A 10,436-nucleotide genomic window follows, 5' to 3' on the forward strand; every position below is an offset into this window, starting at 1 on the left:
CTCTTCAAAAATTATACACATACATATACTTTCAATAGGTCGTTTATTATGAAGCCTTCGTCTATGTACAAACTAATAATAACAAATATTATTATGTATCCTGATAAAACATTTTACAGCGTCTTAATTGAAGACTGTATGAGAAACAAAATAAAATAATGTTGGGAAATCACAAGAATTAGCAAAAATCAAATATATCTCGCCTATTAACAGAGATGATTGTCCCTGTTTATTACGAGTTGACAAAAGGCTGAAGAGTGCATATATAATCATGACAGTTGAAAGCCAATTATGAGATCAAAAATAACATATAATATTAAACATATAATTTTGAAAATACTTATAAACCTAAGTATGGAAGAAAACAAATACATTAGAGGACTCGTGATTGCATCATTGAATAGTGTAATGTCACTATGTCTAATGTGCACGAAGGAGCTCATAATGCTGCAAATTTTTCAATCTTCAATAGAAATAGTTACAGACAAAATGTCTTAGTTTTCATATTTTTCATGACTCCACGTTTTCACCTGAATTTTTATTTACTCTAATAGAAAAAAAAAAATAATCAATTGCTTAGAATACGCGCAAAGGAGAGCACCTTCTTTCTTCAATTCAACTAAATGAATCCACCGACATACACTGCAGATGTCACAATAATTGTAGCCAATCGAGTTAATTTTGCATAATGCTAGAGACCTCGCTAGATAATAGATAATAAAAATGGTTGGATAGTATAAAGCATTGTATTGGTAAAGATATATAATCTTGCCAATGACACATGCCTACTTTTACTGATTTTGCGTTCGTCGTTCCCCGATGATATGTTCAAGTTTTCTTGCTAGATATGGGGCTGTTGTGACTTTCTTCGTTGGGGAACTATTTTCAGTTGCCACGTCAACATCCATGTCATCTGAGAGCAGTCGTTTTCCGACAGCCTTTCGTGAATCGACAGAGATCATCATCCTATTGATAGCCTCCAGGTCCTACAAGGTGATGGAGAATAAAAAAAAAATAAAATAGAATAGAAAAATTGTTTGTCGTCATATGAAAAATATCGAAGGAATTTCCTCGATACTGACCTTCGCGGGACTGCGACTGAAGCAGTAACTGAGCTGTGGTGCAACAGAGGCTGGGATAGCTTTTGGATCGAGAGTTCGTGTTACAACGCAGGCTGTAACACGTCTCATTGGTGAGCTCGTGGATGGTTTGCTTCTCGGTAGTGGACTCAGTGAAAATGTTGAATTACTTCCACGGGATAATGTTGCAAATTCTTTGACTTTAGGTACGTAGACAGCATTGTAGAATTTGATAAGATCCCCTCGTATCTCATCGCCAAACGTCTGAGACGTTCCAGCCATGTTGGAGGGTGTCGGAGGTGCATTGTTGCTTTGATTCTCTACTGAAGACTCAACATCACCATTTACACTATGTGGCTCATTGTCAATGGTATTTCTATCACTCCTATTAGCTTTGGATATTAGAACCGATCTGTAAATGTGAGACTCGGCTTGAGGCTGAAATCTGTAACATCTCATGATTTCGGTGAATGTATTTCTTTCAATTTGTGCCAGTTTACAAACAACATAGACAGCACACATGAGAATCTGATCTAGATGTCGGTCCTTCATCAGTTCAGTTCGATCCTTGATGGAATATTCAAAAATAGTCCAGATCTTCTTTTTCAAATCAACATCATTGACAGCGAGGGAGCTGCAGAGGGTCTGCATGCGAATTGATCCGAGAATGTAGAATTTACGGAAAAATAAGGCAACAGAACCGGTTTTTCGTGGCTTAGTGGGTTCGCGAGTTACATTTGATGTGAGGGAATTTTTTCTACTTGAGTTTGAGCTCTGATCTAATTGCGAGACAGCCAGGTAAACTCTTGAACTGCCATCGATCATCACTTTGTGTGGTATTTTATCTTTGAGAAGACTCTGTCCGCTGATTCTTCCGGTACTATCGGTGAACAGGCGTTTCTTAGCAACACCAGATGTTGCACCAGGTGACTGAAACCTCTCCGATGCTGTTGATATTGGACTCTGATGTACATCATGATGTGGTGTGCCTCGGTCCAGAACAATTCTTCGGCAGACAGGAAGCGGTTGTTCTGGTGCATTTGAATCGACAGAATCTAGAGTACCGGGTAGGGAAACCTCTTCACAGCTTGGTACACTTCCAGGAGTATTTTCAATTGCTTGCCACAGAGGGCTGTTGGATTTCCATGCCTGATATTCGAGTATTTTTTCTTCGATGTCGTTCAAGTGCTTGACAATGTCTCTGGCTAGGTGTTGAGCGCGAACAATCACCTCTATTACTTTATAGAAATTGTACGGCTCGACTTTGAGTGCATTGAGAATCCAAGGAAAAGTTCGATCCTTGTTCTTGTACGACCAAATAACTATTTCCAAACAGCAGGCGAACAGGCATTGGAGGAAAACCTCGTTGGTCAGTAGATTTGTTATGTCATAATCAGGCTTAATCTTCTTTTCGTCAGTCAAAATCATTTCCAGTACCTTGTAGAAAAGCGTCTGGGCGAGAATAAGTCTCTTCTTACCGAAATCAAGATTCAATGTATCACCCTCCTCAGAATTCTGGCTGTATGTAGCACAGAAGCGTTCTCCAATTTCCTTGACTTTAACTTCAACTAGAGTGGTAACGTCTGTTGCACAACTCTTAAACATATCAAGCAAAATATCACTGGGAGCTGGTTGACGTCCAGCCAATAGTGCCTGCAGGTGAATAACACTCTGGGTTGCTGTTGCCACTGGGGTTACGCTAGTCATGTCCTTTGTTCTGAGATATTTTCGACCTGTAAGAGGTGTCGGTGGTGCTAGATCCCTGATTTGTTCGCGTTTCATCTGGCATTGCTCCTGAAGATCTGTCACGTTCAACATTTTAGTAGGAGAACCGATATTCTCACTCGCATTGTCACCTGAAAATTAATCGTTTATATTAATTAAAATCCGTTCACCCACGAGAATAATTACATTCACAGCGGTAAATGTATTGTGGAAGATGTAGACGATAAATCCCCAACTTTCCTATTATCGAGCTTTTTTGCTCATTTTTTTTTTCTTCAATGAAAAAAAAACCCACCTCTGATTACCAACGGTCTTGGAATTTTAGCCCGAATGGCAATGTCCTCGCCAACAACTTCCACACTCGACACGCCAATTTGATTCACTCTCCTCCACTCGGCTGTGTTATCATACCCCCATCGCAAAAAAGCAAATTAAATTTTGGGATTAAAACAACAAAAATGAAAATGTTAAAATCAAAGAGAACAGCATTAATGAGAAAAACAAGCAGATGTTCGGACTATTGGAAAACAATGGCTGAATGAACAAAAGAAGGGGATAGAATAAAAAATGACTGTTGCTGATTATTCAATTGTTTGTGACGTACCCAAAAAAATTCTCTCATCGAAATCCCCAACGTTGAGAACATGCTGCTCATATGCTCTGTTAATTGCCTTGTTATTTCCCTCAAAATTGAGGGCCTCCAAAATTCCCGAAAAATTGGATTGATCGCCACGAAGAATTTTCTCATTGAACAGCTTGTTCAAGTGATTCCTCAATGTGTATTGTTTAATGACCTTGGCCTCAACTCCGATAGCTTCATGACGTTCGCACAATAGATGTAAAATGCAATCGGCCGTTCTTGGAGGCAAGAAATTATCATCATTGAAGTTGGGTGGTAAGCCTAGAATATAAATGCTGGTAAATAATTGAGGCCAATGTAATTTGTGAATAACGTTGAATATTTAGCTTACCCGGAAAATTGGGATTCAACAAGTCTTTCCTATTGGCAAGCAAGGCATTGCTGTAAATGAGGTCACAGCATACCAATAACAAGTGGTAGGAATTAACAAGATCATCAGAGATATCTGGAAAGGCTCCTTTGACGCAAATAAAGAGTGACCAGCCAAATTCAAAGGCTCGAGCTGGTGTGCATGGTACTGTCTTGTGTCTGCGTGTTCTTGCTGGCTTTGAACTGTCCTCAGTTGGATTTTTAAAAATATCAGTGAAAATTGGCTGATACTTTTGAAAAATCACCATCGATACGTTAAAATTTCGCTCGATTTTATCAATCTTTGAACGAAAATTCGGTGGCATATTCGCCATATCTGCCCATGATTTGCATTTATTGAAAAACTGGATGAGGGATAAATTGCAGAGTCGAAGTAGACGAGTCAGGGATACGCAATTACCCTCAACGTTGGAGCCTGGCTTTCCCACCGTGGGAGTCGAAGATTCACGACAAGCCACGTATAAGGCGCAGCCAATCCAATGCAACTGATCTCCCTATTCCAAAAGTAACAGTAAATATTAAATACCAATCAACATCAATCATTTGTTCAATTAATGCCAATTAATGCGTCGAGTGCAGGGCACCATAATTCCAATGGTTTTTTTTGTGACGGATTTAATGATTTAATGATCATGTACACACAGGACCTCTACATGACACATATACAAAGTTGGATGTTGATGGTAGCAAGCAGTAACCCACAAATCATTGTGTAACCAATGAAATTTATAAACCCTTGAAAAATATAAATCCCTCACATTACGAGGGATCGTATGATTGACGCAATATTCTTTCAGTGAATGAAAAATAAATACCTCAAGTGTATAATTTTGTCGAATCGTTGAATAAGATCTCCAAGCTTCCGATGCAGCCGTTGCATCCATATTAAGCTTTTGACACAAATCCTGATGTCTACTGTACGTAGAATCTTCGATATCGTCCGATTGACCCATTTTTTAATCAAAATTGATGCTTCAACTCGTGGAATATGTAAACAAAACAACCAAAATACTGTAGTGAATGACTACAAACAGTGAATGATGTGAACTGTGAGTGAAACAGGCACGCTGGTTGCTGCGCCATCCAACAATACCTCATCACTTGGCGGGAAATCCTTAATGGCCGCCATAACTTTCCTATATTGGCGGGAAATTCATCAGCTATTTTTTTTCCCTTTATCCTCACCCCCACAACGCAAATATCGACTCTATTTAATTAATTAAATATTTTTCATACTTATTAATTAGTCTCATGCAATACTCCTCTTCATTTATATATCATTTAAAAACTTTATGTTTTGGCTCTACTTCACGTGGCGTATTAGGCATTCGTTGATTTCATTGCGCACACTCCACCAATCATCTCTCTCCTTTTCCCCTTCCCTCATCTGTTACCAAGAATTACCTAATTATCCTCTTTGTAATCTACCTTTTCATACCATCCTCCACGATAATCTCTACATTTTTCCTCTATTCTTAGATTTTTCTATTTATAGTAATCAGCGTGGCAATTACATTATTTGTCAAATAGCATCGAATGAACGCGCGACAATCTCAATCCCCTCCCTCTCAAAAAAAAACCAAATATATGTACGTGGTAATGAGTATAGAGAGCATTAACCTGAAATTTGTGTTTTTTCCTTGTGTCTTTTATACTTTAGTCTGTTAGAATGTTGAAGTTTAGTAAAATTCAATTGTCGTATTGTTATTGTCGATTCATCGCAACATCGAGTATGACAAGTAAAAATTATATGGGTAGACAAGGGAAATTCATGAGGAAACTCATGCGTGAAGATGCTCCCAAAAAGTAAGGATTTTAAGATAAATTATTGAAATAATGATACAACACATGTGATTAAAAGCACTGATTAGATTATTTGATTTAGAAAATGGCACACGACAAGACCAGGGAGAACACAGCAGGCTTTCAGCGTTGATACCTCGAAGCTCGTTAGTCCCCATGTAACAAGACGAGTAAACGTCTTGAATAAAATATTCATGAATTATATCACAGACATGATGACAACGGGCGAGATGTCAACGAAACTTGTGGGTCGAAGTATCGAAGTCACTCACGTCAAATTATCAAATGACTTTCATGTCGTTCGGGTCTACTGGTTCTGCAATGAACATGATCCCGATCGATTAAAAGAAACTAATCGAATTCTCGAACAAATGGCTTTCAATTTGAGGCATGAACTGTCGCAATTAAAAGTTATTGGCGTTGTACCGCAAATACAATTTGTTAAAGACAAGGCCGTAGCTGCCAATATTGAACTTGAGAAACGAATAGCAGATGCTGATTATGGAGAAGATCATGTTCCGATTGTCAGGGTTGCACAACCAAAGCCACAATTAACTTTGTACACAACACTTCCGGCGGATGTTAAGAAGAAACTCCTAGAGGAGGCTCCAAAGGAGGGAAATGAAGAAGCAGGAAGTGAGGAAGATCCTGAGGATAACACCCCTTATCTCATCGATTTACCCCCAATGAAGCATAATATACTTGGCTTAAATCATTGGATAATTATGTCTCGGGTAACTTGACAATTTCTCATCTCCCACATATTTTTATATAAAAGGAAAAATCATTCTGATGATTTTAAAATACATTACAGGTTAAGCAATCTCTTAATAAAGTGCGCACTCCTGTCACAATGGAAAGGCAGTGGTCGCCCGTAAATTATCAGCAATCCTTTGATCCTGTTAACGTGAGAGCATATCAAAATACAGCTGAAGAAATGAAAGCCTTCGACGAATTCCTCATAAAGAGGAAGATCGAGGATAAATACAGGGATCGGTGGGAGTTGCGGAAAATGAATAGCGACGTTTTCAACAATGAAAATGAAACAGATGAGTATGACGAGAGTTACGACTACGAGGAGGAACAATATATTGACGAGTTTAATGATCCCGATTCTCAGAAAACAGTACAATAAAGCCTTTCTTGTACATCAATGGAAAACTGTAAATATATAATTCAACATAATAAATAATTCAACATCTATTTATTTATAAAGGTCATCACAGTTTTATTCTGGTAACAATATAGTTACGATTGCTCTTTCTTTTCTATAAAAAAAATATAATATTTATACCAAAACTAATAGTAATGGAAAACACTATGACATCAAATTTAATATTTGATAACAAAGAGAATCCAGTTTATTACTGTCCTTTTTTTTTCATTAAATTATTGTGGATTATATATAATTATGTTAGGACTGATTTTCAAACGTAATCGACGTTTTTTTTCTCAGCTTCTAGAGTTATAAAAAATATTTATATTTGAAGAAAATAAGGTAGATCCTCATTAGTTATGACTTGAAGTAATTGAATTTACTAGAGCTATGTAGTTAGGCTACATTCAACTGGTTTTCGATGGGGGTTTTTCGGATTCAGTCTCAACGACTTCCCCTTCGTCTTCGGACTTTGAGGTGTTGCCATCGATGGGCAATGGTGGTAGACGTCGGGGAGGAACTTTGACTGAGTGTCGTGCATCCTCTGCTGACAATTTAGCAATACTATCGCTCAGAGCGCATGCTTCACGCACATGTTTGTTGAAAATTTCACTTTTATCTGCATAAACATGATGACCAGCACCACTTATTACCTATTGAAATATCTCAAACCTTTAGCATTCATAATTAATTTCAATTCAATTTCGATAACTAAAAATTTTATAAATACTCACTTGAATATTAACGTATGAATTAACGCGTTTCTGTTTTATTATTTCCCCCGCTGAATTATCCACCCACGATCGACTGCCATAAATCAATGTTATTGGAACTTCTGTCTTCATCTGATCAATTCTGTTAATTATTGGATTCTTCGCCCATCCAAAACCCTGCATCATCGCATGGAATGCACTCTCTCCACTAAAATAATCAGTAATTAATTCATCAAAATTAACTCATCAATTAAAAATACTCAATCAAATGTACTTACGATGGTGTTTGCGTATTGCATTGATGCAGGTATTGAAAAATGACATTGGCATCTTCTTTCAAGACCGGTATAAATTTTTTAACAATATCAGGTCGCGTTGTCTCAATGAGTCTCTGTCCTGCGAAATACGAGAAGAAAAATTCATTGGGCTGTTAAAAAAAAAATATTGAAGGAAATAAACTCACCGAAAGGACCTGCAACTCTAACAGCCCAGAGGGGATTGAGAGGTTGAATCATGTATGCAATGGCTTTTACCCAAAATGGCACTTGATATCTCGCATGAGCATCCGCTGGTTTCTCTGGAAAACCCCAAGGGTCAGCTAATATGAGATGTTTCACCCTCTCGGGGTAGTTTATCGCGTAAGAAGCTGCTAAAAAACCACCCATCGAGTGTCCCAGTAAAACGAATTTCTCAAGTTGCATCTCTCTTCGCCATTCTTCAACAGAACGGACAAGCTGTGTTTCGGCTTCTTTAGCTTCATTACTAAAAGTTGGTCTACTACTCCTTCCAAATCCTACAATCAACAGTATTAAACGTACATCTTCATCAGAGCAGGGAATTAACGTTCTCATCTGACGATGAGTAATCACCAGTTAATATCCATTTACGTGCACGTGTATACATTTATCTTCCATGATACAGCTATTTTCATTACTCAAGATGATTTTTATCAAGCACTGAGATGACCACGATTGAATGAAATGAATAACGGTCTTGATAATTTTTTATTCAAATTTGTAGAGAGGATATTCTCTACATCTCATTGATAAAATCGTGATTCATTATTCTTTGTACATATCAATATTTATTTTTCATACCTAGTAGATCCATAGCATATACTGGTCGCTCAGTTGATAAGCTATCGAGATTGAGGCACCAAAGTGCAACTCCAGCACCCAAACCGTGCAAAAGGACAATTGGAGTGTTTGGTGCATCTTCATTCAATGCTATTGTCCATATTTTATCAGCCGTACCCACACACGGCCCAATATCGACATACCAGCCTCGATAAGCATTTTTTAAACCTAAAGTGGAGATAATTCTTATTGTGTACCAATAGTGTTTTCTACCTTAATCCCTTCATCGATGTCGATAACAAAGAAGAAAGAAGAAATATGGAAATTTGTGAGCATAATGGAGAAATCAAGAGAGATCAACTCACAGGAGAGGATTTTTTTCTCAGCTGCTCTCAACATGGTGACGGATGATCCTGACCAACTGAACCAGCTCCAAATCCAACTGAAATTTTAATAAAAAAGTCAGTCATTCGTTCTGTTCTATTTACAAAAAGTTACGAGTGCAGTGAGCAGTCGTATACATCGAGGCCGTTAATAGTTTTTCGGTGAGACTACGTAGACACGAGCGAGCGGGAAAAAAAATAGATAGAAGGTGTTACACTTTCTGCTTTACATTTTTCATCATCTACGACTTGTCTCTCTTCGCCTTGAATTCGATATTTCAGTTCAATACGCAAATCACAGACTTGATATAATATTTAAATCCTTTAACTTTATTGACATTATTTTTCCATAGTTAACCTCCTCGCTATTACTATATTTAACAGAAAATGAAAACGAATGCAGTCGTTTTCCGAAAATGACGTACTGCCTGGGATTGTCACTCGTAAATTAATTTCTATAAATAGTTTTACGGGAGATGTAATGAAAAACCGTCAATTAACTATTATAAACAAGCCAGCCATCCCAATAATAATCATTGTGATAGTTTGTAAAAATAAAATCGTGATCTACCTTTGAGTGTTAGCCTCCACCAATTCATTATTTGCCATTAGTTATTCCAGTGATGAATTATTTAACAATTACAATAGTTGTCGTTTTACTCTGGACTAAAGAATATTAGATGTCAAAGGTTGCACCACAAACAGTCAACACTCAAACATGTCTCTTTGTTTTCTAAGCTCAGTGAGCACTAATAGTGATCTCAGGGTCGCATCCAATGCTTACTGGTAGAATTTATTATCAAGAGTGGGGCAAAACCAATGTGCAGGGATATATTACGTTGACGATATCCAGGGAGACAGAGACATGGAGTATCGAAGAGGGAGAATCAGCTGATCGGACTAGAGAAGGCACTGACAGTTGACATTCACATTATGGGGTAATGGAGAAAATAATTCAACGCTGTCTTACCATTCTTATATTTTAATTCTCCATTACCTGAAGGTGCGAAGACATTTTTAGAAAATTTCATCATCATGTGGAATAATTTATGGGGGTGGTAATGACAGTCAATTGCAAGGAATTATTCAAAATGTGGCGGGAAGGCGTATTTATATTGGGCGTCGACCATACGATTTCCCGGTTCTACTTTCACACTGGCCTATCGCATCAATTTTCATCATGTAACTATAAAGGATAGTATCAAAATAATTTCGCCAAACGACAATTTATTGTTAAATAAATTAGGATGTAATGCTTAAAAATAAATTTATTTTAAATTGAATATCGATAGGCAAACGAGAATTTAAAAGGAAGATAAATTTATTTACAGGGAAGAGGGAAAGGCGGGGTAGGACAGTCTGTCTCGTCACCCCCTGCGTCCTTCCCATTCCCCCAGAGTCCATAATTCCGTGGTGATGGGGTGTAACGAATACCCGCGGAAATATCCGAAGTAAATATGAGTTGGTTTTCGAAGAATGTCGAATTGATCCG

General features: G+C 37.6%; 3 protein-coding genes across 4 annotated transcripts; 1 reads left to right on the forward strand and 2 right to left on the reverse strand.

Moving 5' to 3' along the window:
- Window positions 1–613: 613 nt before the first annotated feature.
- Window positions 614–4,896, reverse strand: Rbf (Retinoblastoma-family protein). 2 transcript variants are annotated; one of them, XM_011315364.1, is made up of 6 exons: window positions 4,629–4,896; window positions 3,776–4,307; window positions 3,409–3,705; window positions 3,100–3,201; window positions 1,083–2,935; window positions 614–986 (listed from the first exon to the last, which is right to left on the reverse strand). In XM_011315364.1, exons 1-6 carry the CDS (start codon window positions 4,764–4,766, stop codon window positions 792–794), a joined length of 3,117 nt encoding a protein of 1,038 aa, XP_011313666.1. In that variant the 5' UTR covers window positions 4,767–4,896; the 3' UTR covers window positions 614–791. The 2 variants fall into 2 exon arrangements, with proteins under 2 accessions (XP_011313666.1, XP_011313667.1); XM_011315365.1 differs by lacking the exon at window positions 3,100–3,201.
- A 286-nt stretch (window positions 4,897–5,182) lies between these two features.
- LOC105273119 (uncharacterized) lies at window positions 5,183–6,909 on the forward strand. The gene is made up of 3 exons (XM_011315366.1): window positions 5,183–5,619; window positions 5,699–6,350; window positions 6,431–6,909. The coding sequence occupies exons 1-3, from the start codon at window positions 5,483–5,485 to the stop codon at window positions 6,749–6,751; spliced, it is 1,110 nt and encodes a 369-aa protein (XP_011313668.1). The 5' UTR covers window positions 5,183–5,482; the 3' UTR covers window positions 6,752–6,909.
- Window positions 6,910–6,975: 66 nt separating this feature from the next.
- LOC105273120 (abhydrolase domain-containing protein 4) lies at window positions 6,976–9,859 on the reverse strand. Its single transcript, XM_011315367.1, has 7 exons — window positions 9,516–9,859; window positions 8,927–9,003; window positions 8,583–8,789; window positions 7,949–8,278; window positions 7,764–7,881; window positions 7,507–7,693; window positions 6,976–7,425 (listed from the first exon to the last, which is right to left on the reverse strand). Exons 1-7 carry the CDS (start codon window positions 9,551–9,553, stop codon window positions 7,180–7,182), a joined length of 1,203 nt encoding a protein of 400 aa, XP_011313669.1. The 5' UTR covers window positions 9,554–9,859; the 3' UTR covers window positions 6,976–7,179.
- Window positions 9,860–10,436: the final 577 nt, after the last annotated feature.

Source organism: Fopius arisanus, unplaced genomic scaffold (assembly GCF_000806365.1).
Source record: "Fopius arisanus strain USDA-PBARC FA_bdor unplaced genomic scaffold, ASM80636v1 scaffold00004, whole genome shotgun sequence".
Classification (NCBI taxonomy): domain Eukaryota; kingdom Metazoa; phylum Arthropoda; class Insecta; order Hymenoptera; family Braconidae; genus Fopius; species Fopius arisanus.

What these genes read in the sequence shown, in the direction of transcription:
- Rbf (XM_011315364.1), bottom strand. Translation starts at nt 4,766, where the DNA reads ATGGGTCAATCGGACGATATCGAAGATTCTACGTACAGTAGACATCAG. An exon ending in GACAAAATTATACACTTGAG is followed by an intron (nt 4,308 to 4,628) that starts GTATTTATTTTT and finishes CTTTTGGAATAG; the next exon opens with GGAGATCAGTTGCATTGGAT. An exon ending in CGATGAGAGAATTTTTTTGG is followed by an intron (nt 3,202 to 3,408) that starts GTACGTCACAAA and finishes ATGATAACACAG; the next exon opens with CCGAGTGGAGGAGAGTGAAT.
- LOC105273120 (XM_011315367.1), bottom strand. Translation starts at nt 9,553, where the DNA reads ATGGCAAATAATGAATTGGTGGAGGCTAACACTCAAAG. An exon ending in GTGGAGGCTAACACTCAAAG is followed by an intron (nt 9,004 to 9,515) that starts GTAGATCACGAT and finishes TTAAAATTTCAG; the next exon opens with TTGGATTTGGAGCTGGTTCA. An exon ending in ATATGCTATGGATCTACTAG is followed by an intron (nt 8,279 to 8,582) that starts GTATGAAAAATA and finishes TGTTGATTGTAG; the next exon opens with GATTTGGAAGGAGTAGTAGA.
- LOC105273119 (XM_011315366.1), top strand. Translation starts at nt 5,483, where the DNA reads ATGTTGAAGTTTAGTAAAATTCAATTGTCGTATTGTTATTGTCGATTC. An exon ending in CGTGAAGATGCTCCCAAAAA is followed by an intron (nt 5,620 to 5,698) that starts GTAAGGATTTTA and finishes TATTTGATTTAG; the next exon opens with AAAATGGCACACGACAAGAC. An exon ending in ATTGGATAATTATGTCTCGG is followed by an intron (nt 6,351 to 6,430) that starts GTAACTTGACAA and finishes AATACATTACAG; the next exon opens with GTTAAGCAATCTCTTAATAA.